The following is a 22,564-nucleotide window of genomic DNA, read 5'->3' on the forward strand; positions in this document are numbered from 1 at the left end:
ACACACACACACACACACACACACACACACACACACACACACACACACACACACACACACACACACACACACACACACACACACACACACACACACACACACACACATTCCAGTATTCCCATGGATGAACAAGTATTTTGCTTTCAGCCCAGGTGGGAAATTATTTGGCACAGAAGAGTGTAACTAGTATGAACATTTCAGCTCACCCCTTCTGTCCCCATGGCCCTAAACAGACTGTGATTGGCTTGCACATCTCTGGGTACTACATGATGAGCTGTTTTGCAAGAGGCCCTAAGCATATTAGCAGTCAACTGAGGCCAACATCTAACTGGAAATGACAGCCCCCCCCCCCCCCCCCCCCCAAAAAAAAGAGCTGTGTATCCTACTTGTTTCAAAGCACACAGAGACAGTAACAAGAACTTCATGAGGCCGGATCTGAGGTCCTAGCAGCCTGTGTACCAAAAAGAAGATGTAGCCTAGCAAATACGTTTTCTGAGTGAACATGTGAAGTGGAGATCTAAGTGAAGATTTCGCAACTAATATATCATGTTTTCACCTGACACTTGAATATAGCCTAATAGTCAACATAACAACGTTTTGATATATATTGTAAATCCCAGTAAGATCACTTTTGAATTTGTGGAATCAGGGATGAGGTGTCCAGCTGACGTGGACAGCTCTGAGATCTCTGCATAGGGCGGGACCGGTCCCATACGATGCCCACGGGCAACAACCTTATGTGCGGCAGATAGGCTATGTCCCATCAACACGTGCCGGATAGGATGAGCACCGCCCGCCTTCTCAATCATAACAAAACAGGCAAAGGCGACTTTTCGGTTATAACACCATACATATTTTTTATCTGCCAACTGAAATGTTAATCGGAATTACAAATTAATTAAAATACATAGCATTTGGAGAGATAGCAATCTTAGGCTGTATTCAGAATTACTGTTCTCTGCTCCGGGTCCCTCCCTGTCATGACGTAATTGTATGACTGACGGTAAGGTTTTCATTGGTGGTCCTACATCGCTGGATGCACAGTGGCAGTTTACCACTTTCTCTCCTCGTCGAACCTGGAGACAGGCTTGGCTGATTGCAAGGTAAGAGCGACATTTCTTTCATTCGAATAATTATGGATAGTGTAAAATGAAATACCCCTCTTACGTGGACTACAGGTTTTCTCTATGCACGTCAACTTCTGTGTTATATGAATCAGATTTTTCGCAACCTGTATGTAGGCCTCGTGTATAGGGTAAACTAGTCATCGCCCAAATCAAGTGTAGATTATCACTAACAACGACCTTCTCAAGAGCTCAAATCAGTGTTGCTAAATGAAGAAAAGAAAAAAAACTGGACAGGTGGAAGTCTTGTTATCCGTGGTGTAGCCTAGTAATGTCGTCATTCACCATTTTCATTCGAAGTTACACAGAAATAAATGTGAGAATAGTTAGTGAAAGACAATAATGGTGACAAGAATCAGCCTATAACACCAAGACAAATACGCTACTCTTTGTGGTGCCATGCTCTTCATGGAGTTTTGCCTGGTTCCCTCCTAGTCAAATTGAAAAATGTGAACGCGCTCGCGTAGTTCAGGGTGACATGATTGTCTGGATATGATTGTCTGGAAATAAGCATTCTGGCGACAAAGGGTTGGTGGAGGAGACATTTCCATACTGACCTAATGGATGGAAGTGATGGAAGTGGACTAAAAGCGTGTATGTGACCCTTATTTTTGCCATTGATGGCGTGTGCATCTGGCGCTGCTAATGACCTGCTGCGCATGTCAAGGTAAATGAAATAATTATGGTTTGCTCAGCGCTTAACAATGTGGGCGAGGGTTAACGTGGCATGCAAATGAAAGAAAATTACCATTATTCCAGTCCATTTGTTATCCTATTATATAATGCTAACCTAATAATATTAGCCTACACATTTCACGCGTTTAGAATGTGTAAGTGTCAAGAAAAATGCTAAACTTATATTATAGACAACAGTTTCCAGGCTTTCTGACATCACCGAGAACACAGGCCTTTTGAGTCGTGTTTTACAGTGGGCCTAGGCTACGAAAAATAAAACAATACACACAAACCAGATGATGTAGGCTAGAGAAGTTTCTATTCATATTCCATAACTCAAAGTCATATGGCCTACCTTTTGTCAACATGATTTCTGTTGTATGCTACTGGAGAGTTAATAACGAGGTGGTCTGTCTCAGCAGCTGGGATGCAGTAGCGCTGGGAATGGATGATGGGCGACCACTGACTGCACACAGATGACACCATGAACCCCGCCGCAAGCGGCGCTGCCGACTCTCGACAGGCAGACAATAGCAACAAAAAGCAGCACCGGGCTTCATCTCCGGGTAGATTCAGAGACACCACGTCCAAGTCTGCCACCAAAAGCCCGACAACAGCCAAACCTGTCGCGTCAAAGCAAAGTGGGAAGACCAGCCGAGGTAGCTCTCCGGTCACGGTGCCCGGTGGCAAGGACAAACAATCTGGGAAAGGCGCGGCAGCTGTCCACCCTAGTGGTGCTGAAAGTCCCACTTTGAAAAGGGCGGAGGCGAGCAAGAAAATCGAACAGCGTAGTAACTCGTCGGATGATCCTAATGTCTCAGAACCGAGCTCTTTAAAGGGAGAGACGAACCGTGTCGTTTCTGATCAACCGTGTTCATCAAAAACCTCCCAAGCAAAAGGTAAAAATCAGAAAGCAGAGACAGCGGCAAGCAGCAGCAAACAGCAAACGACCAAGAATACTGGAGGGTGTGGACCAGGCTTTTGGAGAGACGGATGCTTACAGTCTGAATTGATACAGTATCATCTCAACAAAAGCTTGAAAAACGGAGGAAAGATGCACACAAAGACGTCAACCACGGTTGCGGAACCAGAGCAGTTACCAGCACCAGCAGAGCCGATCCCTACGCAGAACCAGGAAATGCTGGATGAAATCGAGAAACTGGTGGAGGAAAATGAGGACCTCAAGGTATGATGTTCCATGCGGCATTCATCTATATGTCTATAGGTCAAGATTACACATTGCATGGATTTAAATGTTGTATGTTGAGACAAATTGGTGATGTATGTGATGTTAACGTTAGGACTGCATTTAATGGTGGATTGATTCACGTTTTCTGTTAACTTTAGTGTGATATTGAAGAGATGCGCACGGAAATGGATGAAATGCGAGACACATTTTACGAGGAGGATGCGTGTCAGCTGCAAGACATGAGACGCGAGCTGGAGAGAGCCAATAAGAACTGCAGGATCCTCCAGTACCGCTTGCGGAAGGCCGAGAGGAAGCGGCTGCGTTACGCACAGACCGGCGAAATAGATGGCGATCTGCTCAGGAGCTTGGAGCAGGATTTAAAGGTACAGTGACCATTCAGATTCGACTGACCATAATGGAACACAGTAATGGAATTATATTGCTTGAAACTGATAGCATTTGTGGTACGTATTGGGGCCTTTACCCTTATGATCTGTAGAATTGTATTTACTGTTTATATCCTAAGTCATGTTGTATTCACCCATACATAATCAAGATTAGACTGTATAAAATATATTGGAAAATGAATGGACACAAATGTGCTTATATTTTGTACAGCAAGCAACGAAAGACTTTTCCAGAAAGACAAAACAGGAAAGAGATCTATGTACTGTATGTCATGCATGATATGATACTATTGTGTTAAAGGTGGCGAAGGATGTGTCTGTGAGACTGCACAATGAGCTGGAGAATGTGGAGGAGAAACGGACAAAAACAGAGGAGGAGAACGAGCGACTCAGGCAGCAGCTCATCGAAGTGGAAGTCACCAAGCAGGCCTTACAGAATGAACTGGACAAGGCCAAAGAGGTAGCGTGTATACTGTATGTGCATATGTGTATATACGTGTATAACGTTCTTGAATCTCCCTTTGGGGATCAATAAAGTATCTATCTATCTATCTATCTATCTATCTATCTATCTATCTGTATAGGTCTATGCATTCTCAAAAATAATTGTAATTAGTAGGTAAATGTCTCTACTAAAATAGTTTTAGGAATGATTCCTGTGTTAATAGCCATGATCTGGGTATACGATTTTATAGAGGTAATCTGTAAAGGATGTTTCAGTAAGAACACATCAATACAGTATGTCTCCTTTTCTGAGTGGATCTCTTGCATCAGACTACTCTGCACTGTTATGAAACCAAGTCAATAAACAGCCTTTTATACCTTAGCAGTATATCTCCCTCCCTCTCTCTCTCTCTCTCTCTCTCTCTCTCTCTCTCTCTCTCTGCCTCTCTCTCTCTCTCGCTCTCTTCTCTCCCTCTATACCTCCCCCTGTCAACCTATCTCTGGCTGCATCTGACTGAGCTTGAGTATGTCTCCGTCTGCTGTGCACCAATAACATGGCCGATGTTTCTTTAATCAGCTTAAACGCAAAGGGGGAAAAGATAAACACACAGCTGATAAGAGGACTCCACATACACCAACAGAGGTAAGGCTGACAAACGACATCCCATTTCTTTAGAGCTAAAATACATGTGAAAACAAATGAATAACTGTACTGTTAAAGTTATCATATAATACTTCAGCTTGTTTAGCAGCTTCTTTTAGCCTTAGCATGAGTCCAATAAAGAACACTAAATATAGCAATATATATTTATATAATATAGCAATATTTATGAGTTTCTCTTCACAACATCATTGACTGTGATGCTTTTACTTTTGAATTTCTGAGATACATTTTCATTTTTTCAGACACTGCTTAGATTTAACTAAACTGTCGGGAACAATAAACTATGTCTTTCCTCAGGAGGAAAATGATGATCTGAAGTGTCAACTGGCCTTCATCAAGGAGGAAGCTGTACTGATGAGAAAGAAGATGGCGAAGATCGACAAAGAGAAGGACCGTCTGGAGCAAGAGCTTCAGAAGTACCGCTCCTTCTACGGAGACGTGGACAGCCCTCTCCCCAAAGGGGAAGCCGGGGGACCTCCGACCACCCGCGAGTCCGAACTGAAACTGCGCCTCCGTCTGGTGGAGGAGGAGGCCAACATCCTGGGCCGCAAGATCGTGGAGCTGGAGGTGGAGAACCGCGGCCTGAAGGCCGAGCTGGAGAACATGCGCGGGGAGGAGCTGGGCGCGAGCGGCCTGGCCGACCCGGTCATGCGCGAGCAGAGCGAGGCTCTGTCCGATCTCCGTCAGCAGCTGCAGCTGGTGGAGGACGAGGCCGAGCTTCTGCGCCGCAACCTGGCCGACATGGAGGAGCAGAACCAGCGCGTCACCACCGAGCTCAACAAGCTCAAGTACAAGGCCGGCTCGCACGAGAGCTCCCGCCACGGGGCGTCCGGCGGAGGAGGGGCGGCGGCGTCCGCCGCGGACGCGGCCAAGATGGAGGCTCTGCAGGAGGAGCTGAAGTCCGCCCGGCTGCAGATCAACGAGCTGAGCGGCAAGGTGATGCAGCTGCAGTACGAGAACCGCGTGCTGCTGTCCAACATGCAGCGCTACGACCTCGCCTCGCACCTGGGCGTCCGCGCCAGCCCGCGGGACAGCGACGCCGACAGCGACAGCGGGCGCCGCGAGAGCGACGACGACTCGTCGCGCCTGCCACCGCACCGCAAGCGCGAGGGCCCCATCGGCGGCGAGAGCGACTCGGAGGAGGTGCGCAACATCCGCTGCCTCACGCCCACGCGCTCCCTCTACTCGCCCGAGAGCCGTTTTTTAGCCCGCAGCCTTAAGGACCGCCAGCAGATGATGGACATCCGCTTGGAAGCAGAGAGGCTCAGCAGGACCATCGACCGGCTCATCGCGGACACCAGCACCATCATCGCTGAGGCCCGCGTTTACGTGACCAACGGAGACCTGTACGGACGCATGGACGAGGACGACGACGGCAGCCGCATCCGCGAACACGAGCTCCTGTACCGCATCAATGCCCAGATGAAGGCCTTCAGGAAGGAGCTCCAGAACTTCATTGACCGCCTGGAGGTGCCAAAGCCAGAGGACAGGGAAGCAGAAGAGCCTCTGTCTGTGAGTTCACTTAAACTTGGCATCTGAACAGTTACAGACATTAATACATTACAAACACAATCACAGGGTCACAATAGTTCAAAACATCTACCTAACTACAACTATTGTTAATGTCAGTATTTTATTTACACTACATATCATTCACTATAGATTCACTGCATAGAGTTACATAGTTAGCCTACTCCTTTAAACATACTACATGTCACTGGCTCTATTAGACAGAGATTAGATAGAATGAAAGTGAGAAAAAAGAAATAACAATTACCTTATTGTCATATTTAGTTGTATAGTTATATTTAGTAGTTGTTGAGTACTATTATTTAGGTACTCATTAGTCTAGATTAAGCTAATGTTGGAGGATTTTTAGTGACATAATTATTGAAATACAATTTGTTCACTATACCTCTCCTGATGTGCAACTCTTGTGTTTTGCGCCTATTTAACCATTTCTTTTTTATCTTCCAATTTCCTGTTCCTTCACATTGTGTTTTTTTCATTGACCCACCCAGATGTTCCAACCTATTATTTTGCTTATCCTTATACTTGTTTTATTCTCCTCACTTTCCTATGCCACCATCTTCAAATTAGTCTTTCTTTTCACCCTTTTCTTTGTCCTATAAAACCCACATTCTTTTCCCATCAACCCCATTTTTCTTTGTTTAATTTCTTTTTATTTTAATCATGTCAGCAAGACGAGACGATACAAGAGATGTCACGCTTTTCATGTATGGACTACAGTTACTCACAAGCCTTTGACTGTTTGCAACACGTGCTTTGGCAGCCATCTATAATAAAAAGGTAAGTTGAAATATACCTAACTATGGGGTGTATTAGGGGTGTAAAGGTACACATATTCATACCGAACCATTTAGTCACAGGACGTTGGGTTCAATACTAGCCTGGCATAGCTCTCCGTAAGCTTCCGCTCAATTTTCATTTCCTACAGCTCTGTACGATATTAGTACGAGGGTTTGGTATGACCAGGCTAGTTCAATACAGATGTGTGCAGAATGCACCAAATGCAGTCTTTAACAGCTTTTTTGCTTGCAGACCATGTTCCCACACAAATATATTGTGGCAGACCATATGGCAGTTTAGTGAATTAATATCAAAAGACATTTGAGACCTTTTCAGCAATGTTGTCAGTGAATAAGCTGCACTAACTAGGCTTATCGTACCAGAAATTAACCCAACCGTGACTTCAATACCGAGGTATACTTCTAATCATGATTTTTGTGTACCATTACACACCCCTATCACACATGGATTGTAACAGTATGTGAATTGAAAAGTGAAAGAATACCTAAAAATGTCCACATTATTATTATTATTATTATTATTATATATAGCCACCATTTCTCGGCCAACAAACATCAAATACGACAGAACAATCTGCTTATGTTGGTGTACAGTGACATTTTGGTCATAGTGACTACTGTAATCCTGGATGATGTCATGTTTATTATACATATGGGAACATGTCATCCTCTCTGCAACTGAACTGGAGAGCATGACCACTCTTTAAATACAGTTTGCTGGACATACAAAGAGCGGCATTGTGCATAAAGGGACAGAGCACAATGAGAAGGATTATGTGAACACAGTTGACCATTCTGGCCTGAGGTATGTGCTGTGAAAGATTTTGCTTTTGATCTTGGTGTACTTCTGGAGCTCCAACTTTAATTTGCGCTCTTTGGCGGTTTCAACTCTCACCGTGAGGTGCTGCTGCAATGTAGAGTAACCTCGGCCAATAGCAGTATGCGTTTGAACATCCAGAAATTTTCACAAGGAATGCCCTGGCACAGCTCAAGCATTACTCCCTGCAATCAAAGGTGAATTCCAAAGCATTGTGGTTTCGCACAATTTAGAAACGTTTCAAGTCCACCATTGAAAATAGAAGTGTGCTGAACATATGGCCAGTGCGTTGTTATGCTGAGGTGAAACTCCCACTCAACTAGGATTTCAGCTTATTTGAAGACATTCTAGACCACATACTTAAATTCATCAATATATGATTATTTGCAATTTGTGGACCTCAAAATTGTAGCATGCATTCCTGTAAAATCAGAGAAAATCAGCATGTCAGAAAAGTTTGACATGTAGATGTAGAAAGAATGATCAAATGTGTGACAGATTTGCATTGAACTGACTGTGCCATTAAGAATTTCGTTTAAAAAAAATGTAAGCATCATGCAGACATCTGGTGTGCTTAAGTCATGAAACACTAAACATGGAAAGACCACTTAGTTACTTGTGAGTATTGAAATAGACAATAAGTCCCTACGTTCAGAGACGATATGACGATATGACATTAATATGGCATTGCCATGCCCTCAATAATGTGAGTTACCATAGCCTACCATCAGAAGGGGCTTATGTTGTGACATTTAATCTGAGCAGAACAGATATCTAAAAGTGTTCTCTATGCAGAAACAACTCGCGTATGAACAGAGTCTAGAATAATGGCCGCTCTTTGGTATCTGGGGCGGGCCAGGCCTTCTTCCATTCTACCTCTGGGGGTTCACGTCATAAAAGCTATTAAGACCAGCTGTGAAGGATGCGCAGGGACTGCAGGATGTGGGCTTCGGAGGAGATCGGAGAATAGGCTGACATCTAGGCAAACCTTCATCGCGTTACAAGGGGATTGGTTCTGCTTTGCTGAAATACTACTTTACAACTGTTGTAAATATCTACTTATCAAGCAGGAGAGGAGATGTGAGACAAAAGGTAAGGCGAATGCTCCGCCAGCGCAGAACTACACTGCAGCGCTGTTATCCTTGATGTGTTTCAGCATGCGTAATGTCCTAAAGTCAGTACTCAAGAGTCAGCCAGCGTCGGAATGTGTTTATTGGCAAACTGCAGCTGGCTCACGAATTAACACGTGGACAAACTGACACTGTTGTACACATGCGTTAAACTGATTTATTGCTATGGTCACGCACACAACTTGGACAGTGGCAGTACAATCACCGCTGGAACCTAGACTTTTTAATTGCAGTGCAGAAGACTTCTGAAGCACGACGTAGGTATATGGATCTTAGACAGTCGCATCGCACGAATTAGACTCCTGTACCTTTTTAGACGGCTAAATAGTTGTGTTGGAAAATACGACGCCTAGTTACATGGGGACAAAAATAATTCTCAGCTCTTACATCACTAGGCTATGAGTATTTTGGGCTCTTGTGGTTGGTCTACGGGGTGTCATCTTCCGTTTAGGAGAGACTGGGCTAAATGTACCCTTTGATTCTGACTTGGCTGTTAAAGGCGGAAAGATTAAACAATGTAGCCAGACCTGAAGACGAGTATCTCTGCGCGCGCCTCGGCGAGACACCAGGAGATGGTATTTTTCTGTAATATGGAGGCGAGTGGCCGAAACTAAGCCTCTGAGGAATGACAGATTGACCTTGTGCCGTGGTGCAGGCGCGTGGTGACATGGAAGGAACAAATGCGCCCGGCACAAGAGCAGCCGAGGCTGCCCCAAGGGAGCGGGAGTCGGGGGAAATGGCCGGCTTCGGCTAATTAGACTGTGTCAAATGAGGACTGGTAGGCTACAACATACCTTTCAGTTCAAGGCTGTAATTTCAAATTTAGTTGTTAATGGTTAAGAGATGTGGAATGCGTTTGGAAATGGGTCAGGGTTGCACGGAGGTGGCAGTGGATATGTGGGCAAAGCACAAGGTTGGGAATTCGTCCCGTGCTCCAGGTTGGAGAGAGAGAGGGGCAGAGGCAAAAGTCCGCTCAGGACTCTCTCGCCGTCGATTCCCGTCGGTCATTTTTTCGAACAGCCCTTTCCTGGACTCGGAGCGGCCGGGGCATCCGATTCTACTCGGGGGCAGGTCCCCCGGAATGAGTTGCAGACTCAACACACTCGCCTGAAAAAGAAAATTGAGGACTTAAAAAAGCGGCATGGGCAGGACAAAGAAGAATGGATGAGGGAGAAGGAAGTACTTTTGAGGCAAATGGCTGATATACAAGTAATTACACTAAGAACAAAAGCGTGCAAATTATGATTGAACACATTTTATGGCATGTACCTGTCTTTGATATTTCTTAACTTGATCACTACCTAACAACCTTGTATGGTCTCGTTGCTTTTGAACAGGGAGGGGAAAACAGAAGGATTTTGTTGGATCTGAAGTCGATTTTGGATGAAGTTCAGCTTGAAGTGAAGAAAGAAGAAACGAAACGGAGCGAGCTGCAGTTGCAGTACATGAAGGACCGATGCGCCTGGGAACTAGAGCGAGCAGAGTTGAAATGCCGTATCGCGCAGGTACCAACATCAGTTTGATATACTGTATGTGTATTACATACTGCAAGGTTATGTTGCATTCTGTAGACTGTTGAAATGGGGCATCATGCTGGTCTGACAAGTTTCTATTGTTAAAATCATTCACATTTTGTATTGTTTCTTCTAGTTTCATAATCTGATAAAGCATCACTTAAAATATGCCTGCGGCCTTTTAGGTATAGCTTGACTGTTCCAACTGTATGGTGTTCTTTTGGCACCCTTCCAAGTTCACATGCACAGTGGACAATAGGCTTTAGGAGACAGGTTTGGTATGCCACAGCCAGACACAGACCCATGATTTACCTGTCAGCAACATGCACTTAAGGCAAGCCATATATAGCCCACCTGTGAAAAAAACAATAGTGAACAACTGAATGAGTGCACTCTTAGTAATCCATGCCAACGCATGTCAATATGACCTACTGACTGACCTAATAAAAAGCCCCATGCATGCCTGAGTGCGCTGTATCTCTGCTGAAATAGTACAGCATGCGCAGTATGTGTCTACTCTCCATGCAGTGTGGTTGCCTCTTTTAAACAGCATAGCATCCACTGTTATTACCGGCCCCTATTCCCTCCAGACGATCCTTTGTGTATCCCACACAGCCCACGCTGTGCACTGATTGGCCACGTATTCAACAGTCTCTCTCCTCCTGTGTGTCCACAACGACCTTATAAAGAGACAACCCGACACGTTCCTTCGAGTGTTTATGATCTGCTCGAGTGCGGCGCCAATCCCTCCCCTTGTGTGCTAATGCATCAGTGCCGGTGTGATTTCTCTCTGATCCCAGGCCACGTAATGTCTGTGTCTCCTAATACAGGCCTGGAGCAGTAGCAGTCCACAGCTGGGTAATCCAGGGTCAGAGTGTTAAAAAAAAAAAAAAAAACTTCTGTGACACTGGTGTTATGTGCCTTTTTAAAAAAACTTCTGTGACACTGGTGTTATGTGCCTTGATTGGCTAATTAGCATGGTTCCTAAACGAGGAGCCTGATTTCATGGGTGATATCAGATGGCCCTGTGTACTGTACACCAAGCACAGGTGGTGTCCCAGGAAGACGCTGAGGAGGGACAGCAGTGTGACACTGACGTGTAGGAGAGCTTGTGTACATCCTGCGTATCAACATGGCCACAGGAAGCATAGTGACACTGGATAGCTGCCTGTAAAGCACTGAGCAAGCCCAGCCACACAGCTCCTGGACTCATCCAACAAACAACTAATGCCCCGAGCCTTCCTCCAGGGTCCAGCGGGCCAACCGAATACATATTTCACACACAGTTATTTCTAAACATCCCCGAAGAATGTCTGCTGCTGGCCATTTATAGAAGTGAACCCCATGCACAAGTTTTTTCCCCCCTCTTGTTTGCATTTCCCTTGTGACTGCATAGCCCTCAGGGCTAAATCAGTGTGTTTTGCTCCTGGGTCGCATCCTAGAGGGCTTGCTATGGAGGACTGGCAGTCTGGCACAGCCATGTGTTGTGCAGCGTGAGCGAAGGGAAAACATTGGTTAGCTCTGGGGTTGGAGAATGCTGGGAGGGGTCAAACAAAATTGTGAAACTTGTTTTCTTTCACCAGCCACATCCTACCACACCTCAAAACTTCTCCCTCTCCAGGCATCCAGGGTTTACCACCAGACACCCGGGGAACGGACAGTTTACTGACTTTTCTTTTTCGGGCATATTTTTGTATTTGAGCGCAGAAGTAACGTATAATGTGTAGGCTACCTCAGCCTCGACCCCCCCCCCCCCATCCCCAACCCTTAGGAATGTGAAATGGTCAGGCATGGGTCGCGTTGTCTATTTATAGTGGGTTTGCTTGGATGGCACCGTTACTCAGAGACGGGCCTGATACAGTCCAAGTCACACAGCAACAGAGAGTTAGTGGAATTTGTGAGCGACAGAGGAGTTGATTCTGAGGTCCGATTGCGTCTCTCTCTCTCTCGCCCGCGCGCGCGGAAATGGATAGCGGCGTGTTCCACAGAGCCCGTTACACTTGTAAACATTCCCCCCTTCTAATCTGTCCGGGGGAGTGCCCGCTGAAGTGGCGGTGCCCTAACTTGGCGTTGAGCGTCGCCGTCACGGCTTCATTGTTTACACAGCCCATGCTCGAGTATGGTTTGTTGCTTTGAGGACCTTGAAATAATTTGCCTATTTCTGTCCGTGTTTGCCTTAGTGGCACAGATGGTGGATCGCTCAAGCTGCGTTCACCCTGCAATTGCAGAAGCCATATGAAAGAGGCAAAACCGTCAAACACTCGTAGTCATGTTAAAACTCATTCATTTTACAGCCTCTGGCCTCCGGCAGAAATAGTCATGATGAATAACTGCTTGTCAACATACTGTCGGCCTTGTCACAAGATGCCATCTTGATGATTAACAAGGCATTACTGATCAAAGGAACAGAGGACCGATTCTTTTGACTCTTCAGACGTGGCTAAATTCATTAGGTCTTGCAAAACTTGGACAGACTCAGTGAAAGATCCAGATGGAGATGGAGGCCTCCGTGCCTGGACCTCAGGCCTGCAAGTTGATCATATCCAGGCTCAGCGTGGATGGTCAGCTGTCAGCAGGTCTAGAGAAATGTCACGGAAAGAAAAGTCCCTGCTAGGTATGCATGGCTGACCTGCTCTGGGCACCATGTGGAAAGCATGGCCACTGGAGGAGCTGGCTCTTGAGACATTCATTATCTCTAGGAAAGTCCCTTGAGCATTCTACACACAAGATGCTATTCTAGGGATCAAATGAAATCTAGAAAGTACGGGAACGACATTTTCACCAAAATGAGCCAAGTTTTGTTTTGATTTTCATTTTATGAGGTTAACTTTAAACGTTAAACTTTCAGTATGTGGTATGCTTTTGAACAAAGTTTGTTTGTTGGAACCTGACCAGTCAAGAAACATTTGACATTTGCAGCAATAACATTATACAGAACGGAGGCAAGACAGAGTCCAGCCAGAGCACAGAACAGTAGTGTTTGTTAAAGATCAACACTGGCCTTTGAATATTTTAGTTCTTGGAAGAGTTTTTAGTGTCTCACACAGCTTCCATATAAAACCCCATTTTCATCTGGACTTCTTCAAAGATTACATTTTTCATAAAAGAAATAGATCACAAACACTTGTATCTGGTCATAGAAAACTGCTTCCAATGAGAAAAGTATCCCGTAAGTACTTTTACTTTTAGGTATAGCTTCTATGAATATAAGCCGAAGAGCCGCAAAGGATTCTGCACTCTATCCTTTTATCTAAGAGGGTTGTGTACAGTATGTTGAGCTACAGTGTATATCCCAAACTGGGCTCTTGGGTTGAACAGGTTCACATGCCTCTCCTCCGCTCTGTGTGTGAGAGTCAACACAGATGGGTCTTCCTGTGAGACACGTGTGGAGAGAGGGGTCGGCCCCGACGTCCTGTGGGTCTTTAACTCGGGCCGGATGTTATTGTCTCTCCAGCCTCACATTTCTGTCTGCCCACACTGCACCATCCCCAATCCTCCTCTCCTCTCCTCTTCTCTCTCTCTCGCCCTGGTTTCACACCCCTGTCTTCCTGTGTTTCTCCCTCCCTCCTTCCCTCCTACTCTCTCTTACTCTCCCTCTCTCCTCCTCTCTCTCATTCTGTCTCAATCCCTGCCTTTCCCTCCCACTCCCTCTCCCTCTCTCCTTCTCTCTCTCTCTCCCGAAATCCTTTTTCACTCCGTCCTCCTCTGCGTTCCTCTGTGCAGTTGGAAGTTAAGGAGCACGGCTCTTCGGCGGAGGTGCAGACGAAGGCGAAGACTAACGAGGAGCCCGGCGGCGGCGGCGTTGGCAGCGGCACGCTTCGGCGGGAGCAGCAGGAGCAGAAGAGGCTGCTGGCCGACACGCACACGGTGGCGATGGACCTGCGCTGCCGCCTGGAGCATAACGAGCGCGGCTGGGTGCGCGAGCGCTCCGAACTGCTGGAGCGCTTCGACCTGGAGAGGAAGGAGTGGGAGAGCCAACTCAGGGGCATGCAGCTGAAGATCGAGGAGGTGAGGGAAACACTGAATACTGTACTTAACAGCACAACTCAGTGTTAGAGAGTAGTCGTTTGTTATTTATCCTTTTGGTTTTTTTTTTAATCCTGGGAGGGTTCTCACCGGCCGTCAGTTAACGGAATGCAATGATGAGGCTGATCCACTGTTTTATTTGTGCAATTTTAGCGGTGTGTTTGTCCCAATCACGGCTTTGGATAAACAAAATAGTGCTTGTTAGAGCGTGTTAAGAGCTAGCTGGCACGAACAGACACTAGGCCCTGGGAAGTAAGGCTAGACAGTCCTCATAAGGGGTCGCATGGAGTCAGGAAGCATGAGCATGTGGCGCATCCCCAGCGCTCCAAAACAATGCCGCAGCGGCTGACCTCACCTCCCTCTCTCTGTGGTGCGAGGGAACAATAAACCCTCTGTAGCAGGTCTCAGATCAGTGCAGATGGATTGTGGGTAGAGCATCTCAGTGAGCAGCAGTGGGTTGCTGGGGAGGAAGGAGGAGGGAAACCCCAGAGGATATCTGGCAGAAAGGATTTAAATCTTGACACTCGTTGGAAAGAAGATTAGCTTTTTTTTTTTTAATTGAGGGGGGGGGGGTATGAAAGGGCTGGATTTGAGTGCTAAAGCAGCAGAACAATTGTGTTTGAGGGAACATGTGAGCTGTGCAAGGCCTCCCAGTGACAAAAATACAAAAGCTTGAAGAGGTATAATAGGATCGGATTTGGATGAAATCAGTAATTAAATTCACTCCTTTTTTTTGTTCTGACTGCTTGGAATAAATCCACATATTCACAAAATTACAACTCTTATAGCCACATTACAAGTATGTTTTGCTGGCTGAGGTCAATTGCATTGTTGTGCAAGACTTCTGTGGTCTGTTTGGGGATGTTATGGGAAAGACACTGACTGCCTGTTCCAAAAACAGCACAAGTTCTTGAATGTAACCTCGAAAAATTGTCATGTCATGGGAGGGAGGGAGGTGTTTTTTTTGCCATGTCATGGTTTTAGATAAGCCACTAAAGGCACTGAGGTGTCATCCCCGGTATGAGAGGAAGAGGGACGCCGGTGCAACTCAGATGGCTTCTTTAGTATTTATTTAAATGGTGCAAAACGTTTTGATGTTACAATGTGTCATCTTGTCATCTCCTGTCTCTGTTCCAGTTGTACAGCGAGGTGAAGTCCCGCCGAGAGCCGGGCGACGTCGGGCCGAACGCCGAGGCTCACAGCTCGGCCCGCCACAGCCTGCAGTCGGCCAGCACGGGCTCCAGCGTCCTCACCGACCCCTCGGACGCGCACAGCAGCAGCTTCTCCGACTCTCCGCATCAGCACAGCCAGAGCCGCGGGGGTGGCGGAGGAGGCGACCTGTCAGGTCGCCTTAGCAACATCCGCAGCAGCAGCAACAACAACAGCAGCAGCAGCAGCAGCAGCAACAGCAGAAGGGACGGAGGGATACAGGCCAGGGCCCGTGGTGAGGCCAAGGCTGGCGAGCGGCGCGCGCCCACATCCGTGGAGCGGCCGGAGATTGACATGGTCATTGACACTGGCGAGCTGGAGGGCATCTTGCAGGGCTGTCTGGGACAGAGGCTGGACAGACACGCCTCCCTGGCCGGGAAGGATGGCCTCCTTAACCCCTTCAGCGACCTGCAGAGCATGGAGATCCGTTGTGGGACCGAGAAGAAAAAGAACGCTATCGCCTTGAATGCTGTAAGACCTTAGACACACAATTTTTTGAATCCTCACAGAACGAGTTATGAGTTGGAGGTGTGCTTACGCTTCTTTCCACATCTCCCACCCCATCGTCCATTTGACTGTTTTTTCACTCTGTTAGTGTATGCTAGCAGTGGCTAGCAGTGGCTAGCAGTGGCTTAATGTTTGTGTTTGATCTCCTTCAGTTTAGTGAAAGCATGTATTCTTCTGTCTGTGTCTCAGGCTCTCAACGAAATAGCCAGAGTGAGTGAAGAGTTGTGCAGCTACCAGGATGAGATCAGGAGGAAGTCTGATGTGAAAAGGTAGGTAAGCTCTCCAAGATGTCTGGAGTGGAGTGGAGTGCAAACACCAAAGAGCATGCAGTGGTATTCAAACACTATTATATAACGCAGGGTTTTGGTAGTTGCAATATTAAATCACTATTGCTCTCTCTCTCTCTCTCTGTGTCTCCTCTCTCTCTCTCTCTCTCTCTCTGCTGTGTCAATTTAGAAGCCACGCTGAATCGCTGTACTTTCCAGAGGACTTGGAGAGGATGGAGAATGAGAGGAACAAAATGGAAATGGAGGCAACCTTCTTCAGCCTTAACCAGTGGTGTAAGGAACTAGAGGATATTGATGAACAGAGTTGGATTACTCCTAAAGCCGCTATCAAGGAGACAAACATAATAGAACCAGAAATCAGCATCCCCCCGATGAAATCACCTGAGGCCCCACCGGTTCCACCTCGTAGCACGTCCTGGTACATGAACAGTCCCCCTCCGCTAGAACCGGAGTTCAGTGTCCCAGAGCCCCACATGGAGAGGAAGTGTCCGAGTCCGTGTATCCACTTGGACAGGAAGTGCAACAGCCCCTCCATTGTGCGCAAGTTTGAGGCAATGCTGCAGGAGAATGAGGGGAAGATCTTGACAGAATCTGGGATCATCCCATGTGCAGTGCCTGCTGATTCCAAGTGCAATATCAGTTGCTGCCACAGCCGGTGGTCCTGCGATGGAAGCAGGTTTGGCAGCAGCAAGTCGTCCACATACGTGCCTGTCCAGAAATGCCTGTCAGAGCTAAACATACCGTCAACGGGAGTGGACTACCGCCAAGACCACAGAGCGGCCGGGACCCAAAAAGGCCCTGGGGAACATCTCAGCCCACTGGGTCCAGATATCCCTGGAAAGGGGATCCACGGGGACATAAGGCTGCCCGCTTTAGACATACTCCCCACCCAGGGCAGTGCCTTAGCCCCTCGCAGGAATGTGACACTGGAGCAGAAGACCGCCGAGTTCAACCGGACTCTCTTCCAGTCCGAGAGGGGCCGTGGCTCTGGTAACAAGGACGGCCTCAACCCCACCGACGTGACCGCGAGTCCCACCCCACAGCCGCAGCCAAAGGTCAAACCCAGGGAGGTGAAAGTTGACATTATGCCACTGTCCCATGACACGGAGGTCAAGCCCAAAGACGGGCCCGTAACAACAGGACGTCGCAGTGAGGTGAAATACCCCAAGTCACACTGCGCAGAGTTGGAGCTGGAGGAGGCTGCGTTTGAGCCATTGCAGTACCACGAGGCCACCCTGAAGCAGGTGGCTTCGGAGCTCCTGCCGCAGTACCCTGTGGTGAGAGTCAGGGACATGATTCACCCCTCGACCCGAAACCCACCTGAGACCAAGCCGAGGTCCGCGGTGCTGGAGCGCCCCGCAGAGGGCACGCACGAGAGAGAGGTGAACTCTTTCTCTCCTGAGCCGAGTGTGACCACCACGACACAGTTTAGTGTGACTGTGACCCCCATCCAGTCCAGAAACAAGGTCGAGGCGCCCAGTGCTGCGTCGGCAGGGGCGGCCCAACGCCCCTCGGACGCCAGGCCCAAGCCCACGGAGAGTGCCAAGCCGGAGGTGTCCAAAACCAGGTCGCGGATCCTGATCGAAAACCCCTGGAAGCCCACCACCCTGGCCGCGTACCCCCGGCCCGTGGACTCCCGGTCCAATTATGGCGCCATCGAGCGGATTTTGAAGAGCTACGAGTGCTCGTCACAGACTCAGACGGTGACTGTGCCGGTACCGGCCACGCCCACGCCCACGCCCAGCCCCGGGAAGGAAGACGACCTCATCGAGCTCATGGACATGCTGGACATGGAGCATCACGCCAGGTCCGGTCAGAGACTCACACACACAACGCAAAGACAGGCAACTACGCACAAAGAGACACATGTGACAGTACAGGTCAGTACACAGTATATACTTACAGCAACACCAAGACACATTTCCCACAGAGATAAATACAGGTGTTATCTGACACGGATTTAGAGGCTCGACATAAACATGTACTTAGATGATTCAAAGGTGGTTTGTTATGATGTTGAAGTGTAGGTTCAAACACAGGGACTTTGTTTGTCAACACACTACGGTTTCCCACAACTATGGGTATAAGTATCTGGTCAGTGATCGGTGTGCCACAGTTCTTACAGTTTTTCACAGTTGCTCAAACACTAAACCCCATTCTCTGAATCAAATTCTCAAATGTCTGAACACATTTATTGAATTGCTCCCTTTTTTGGCAAAACCATAGACTACTTTCACCCATTTCACCCATTTTACCAAACTCATTAACCCTTTTTGCAAAACTGTGAACACATTGTGCATTCTGATGCACTTCTTAATTATATTGATAACCAAACAATGCAGAAGTTGAACACAATTAGTGCACAGTTGTCTCCATTTGAACACTACCACTCAAAATTGATAACACTTCTGTCTAATGATGTGACAACCAATATAAGTCAGTTCAGAGTTGACAAGAGACGCAGGGGACAACAAGTGTGTGTTACAGTAGAAGTGGGGTACAAGGAAGAGGAGGGTGCAGGTAGGAGGAAGAGGATGAAGAGAAAGACAGAGTCCCAAGAGTTGCAATACTGTAAATGATGATATTTGGGCAACAATCATTGACCATGTTCTGGTTCATGGAATGCCAATGAGAGAAGCAGGACTTCATGGTCCAACCCAACATCAGTGGTTTCTCTGTGGCGTCAATAATCCAAAGATTCAGACTACAGAAGAGAAATAGCGTAAATATCCATTATCATACAGTACAGTAATCACTGAACATCCACTGCTACACACTTACTACCCTTTGAGCTCAACTCTGAGAGAGTGAAAGAGCTGAGTTATCAGGATGTCCAAGTAAGTCTAAATTTAGGCACAATACAATATTACAGTATTGCATACTTACAGTACTATCAGAGTCTGTGGCATCACAGTACAAATCATATTCAGTACAGTATCAGTCTGTCTTTCTGTTCACTTACAAAACTATTGATTTATATCTTCATATAGGCTAGAGGATATGAGTGGAGAGTGATATAAGTCCTTATTCTTTATTTTCATTGTGATATTTTATTTTTCAAATTAGAATGAATACAATTCCTCCAGGAGCCATAAACCCTGCCCTGAAAACTGTGTCTTCCATTGTTTGGTGTATTGTCTTATCACTGCTCTGCAGGAGTGTAATTTAGCCTGATGTGTTCAATGATTTGAGACCATTAGTTAGTTTTGAGCAAAGTTAAAAGTGTTTTGAGGTGATTGTTCAGTTTTGCAACAAGATTGAAGGGTTTCGAGAATGTAGTTTGAGAAATGAGTTTTGTGTTCACAGTTTTGAGAAAAAGGTAAAGAGTTCTGAAAAAGGTGTTCTAGCAATTGTGAAAAACTGTAAAAAGACACTGATTCCTCTTGTTGCTTGGTGCCTGACTGCAATGTGGGAGGACCCACACGGCAAGTCTGGTATTTATTACTGCAGGATCCGAATCAGCTCCCAATGGCTGCTTGTGTGGCCAAGCAGTAAAGATGATTTGATCAGGGAGCCAAGTGAGTGAGTGAGAGTGAGAGAGAGACAGAAAGAGAGCGGGAGAGAGAGAGAGAGAGAGAGAGAGAGAGAGAGAGAGAGAGAGAGAGAGAGAGAGAGAGAGAGAGAGAGAGAGAGAGAGAGAGAGAGAGAGAGAGAGAGAGAGAGAGAGAGAGAGAGAGAGAGAGAGAGAGAGAGAGAAATTGGCAGACAGGCTATGGCCTGCAGCCTACTGTTATTGCCCAGATATTTCACAAGTTTCTGTTCTTCCCTGTTACCCCGTTCTTTTTCATTATATCAGGAGAAATACTTTGAGTGCGAGCGAACGCACAACTGCCATTCCTGAAGTTAAGTTCACGTGTTCCGGTATAAAATATTTCCAGATTGTCCTCGGCTCAAGGACGCCACCGGTGGGAACGGTATTTATATCTGCCTTGCTCCAGAAAAAAAGAAGGCCAGAATCCTCTTATTGTAATGTGGGGCATTGTACTCAAAAGTCATGAAACTAAAAACCAGTGGCATAAAGTTTAATTGGCATGTCGGCCAAGTCTGAGCTCCAAGCCTTTCATCTGTGGCACTGCTGGAAGCCGTTTCTGGCCCCTTGGGCAGAAGGCAGAGCCTGTGGAATAATTGCTGAAATATCTACAAAAGGCCAGCCGGACAAAGAGTTGGATCCAGGAAAAAATAGTTCTCCTTGCACAGATGGCTTTTATGTACAACTAATGTTTCCAAATTGCTGGAAAAACCTCATCAGGCCTATCCGAGGGACATAGCAGTCAGGCTTGATGCCATCTGATTGGTCTAAATGCACTGAACCTCTGCAGAGTGCAATCACCTTTTGGCTGAGGGAGATGTTTTCCTCACGAGACGGCTTGTTTTCCTCTACTGTAGCACAGTAAAATTAAGCAGTAGGAGTATATGACAATAGGGAGAGTGGTAAGCATGAAATTACAGGCAGTGAAAATGACATTTCACAGGAGGGGGTAGGCGGGTAGAGCTTTGCTACAAGGCTTTATGAATCTTTTTTCTCCGCAGAAAAGCAGAGAGTCCGGTGTGACCTCCAGGAGGAGTTTCTCCCGGCCGGCGTGCCCCGCCAACCGTCGACTCCCTTCACGTTGGGCGAGTCGCTCTCCGTCTGCGTCGTCCACATCCTCCTCTTCCACCTCACCTTCGCCGATTACCCAGCTGTCCGTAGTGTCCACTCAGAAGCAGACCTTCTCCTACGCCGCCTTCCACACCGAGACGGTCATCCTCTGACTCAAACACACTGCTGAAAAACAAACATGCAAACGAACAAAGACTGCCCAAGCACTGAGCAAGAAGCTTTCCAAAAACTCTAAATGCACCTCTCTGCCCCCCTTCCCTGCCTACCTTTGTATATAAGGCCGAGCAAAAGACTGTTACTGCAACGCTATGGAAATGACTCCTTCAGGAGTGTCTCTGTATCGAACTCAGCTGTCGTACCTGACATGATTTTTGTTTCTTTTTACAAAAACAGTTTTTAAAGAAATTCCTGTGTATTTTTGTTTTCTTTTAATTCAATTAATGTATGTTTCCTGTTCATTGCATTTACCAAAGGCTTGTAATTACAAACAGTAATGTTACATCAACCTTTTTTTTTCAGTGTTGGGTTTATTTGTGACAGACCTGCTGTGTATTTTCCCAATGGCTCAGTTAGACTCCAGCCCTTTGTGGGGCGCTGTGACTGTGTTTAAGACTATCTGCAGTTTCTGTGATCTGTGTTAAAGCCTTTTCAATGACGCCTTCTTTTATGAACTCTTCCCAGATTGGTGTCCGTAAGACACAGTAATCGAATAGTAATGGCCTACATGCTCAGTAAATATTGTGAAACATATCACAAAAGTGATGCCTTTGCAACCCTTTTATGGTAATAAATATTTCAAATGCAAGCCTTTTTGTGATTAATACCCTTTTGTTTATGAAACTGTGGAATGATTGATATTTAAATACAAATATAACGACTTTGTGATAGTAGAAATAGTGAATGTTGGATGGAAGTTTAATCACACGGTAAATATCATTCCGTGACACAACATGCTAATTATAATAGGGTAAGTTTCCATGCTGCTTGATTTACCATTTTAGCATTATAATGTGCTGCACAGTATTTTAGGTGATCTATTGACCACGTTCACAATGTACAGTATATTTATTCTAGTTAATGTCCGATTCAGTACCACTGAGTAATCTTTCACTCTCAAATTCTTTCCCATCAACAAGACACACCTGGAGGCAGAGAGGCACTCTATGTGCTCCGCCTTTGCCAATTTCCATTAGGAAACATGTTAGCCATCTTACATCAATCCCCAGCCGACTGTCAATGCAGCATCCAGATGGAGTCGTGGTATTTAGGTGACTGGTGCAGATGACCCCATGATGATCTCCATCCAAGCAAGGAGACCACAATTGACCAGTAAAACGCCTCATCGAAATCTATGATTTTCTTTGCCTACTGTCCAATGACAGTTGGCAAGCCTCAAACTCTTGTATTTACTACTTGGAGACTTTTGATCACCTGTCTGCCTGCCTGGGGATATTTTAATGCACTGGGAAAGAAGGCGTTCTCTTGAGGGTCTGTCGGGACACCAAACCCTGCCTGAAACCTGGCACCCTTTGACTGAAATAGCAGGTGTGACAGTGTTTTGGTGCCAGAAATCTTATCCAGGCTACTGATATAAATACGGTGTTCCTTCCCTGATGTGCAGACACCTTTATTTTCATCTTT

At 46.5% G+C, this 22,564-nt stretch overlaps 1 protein-coding gene across 1 annotated transcript; it reads left to right on the forward strand.

The window, feature by feature from the left end:
• Window positions 1–1,059: 1,059 nt before the first annotated feature.
• Window positions 1,060–21,718, forward strand: LOC134082301 (uncharacterized). Its single transcript, XM_062537949.1, has 14 exons — window positions 1,060–1,103; window positions 2,222–2,985; window positions 3,147–3,371; window positions 3,697–3,855; window positions 4,417–4,482; window positions 4,801–6,015; window positions 6,525–6,626; window positions 9,624–9,989; window positions 10,118–10,285; window positions 14,018–14,302; window positions 15,458–16,000; window positions 16,226–16,305; window positions 16,493–18,203; window positions 20,854–21,718. Exons 2-14 carry the CDS (start codon window positions 2,284–2,286, stop codon window positions 21,073–21,075), a joined length of 5,844 nt encoding a protein of 1,947 aa, XP_062393933.1. The 5' UTR covers window positions 1,060–1,103; window positions 2,222–2,283; the 3' UTR covers window positions 21,076–21,718.
• The last annotated feature ends 846 nt before the right edge of the window (window positions 21,719–22,564 follow it).

This window comes from Sardina pilchardus, chromosome 6, assembly GCF_963854185.1.
Source record: "Sardina pilchardus chromosome 6, fSarPil1.1, whole genome shotgun sequence".
In the NCBI taxonomy this organism is placed as follows: Eukaryota; Metazoa; Chordata; class Actinopteri; order Clupeiformes; family Clupeidae; genus Sardina; species Sardina pilchardus.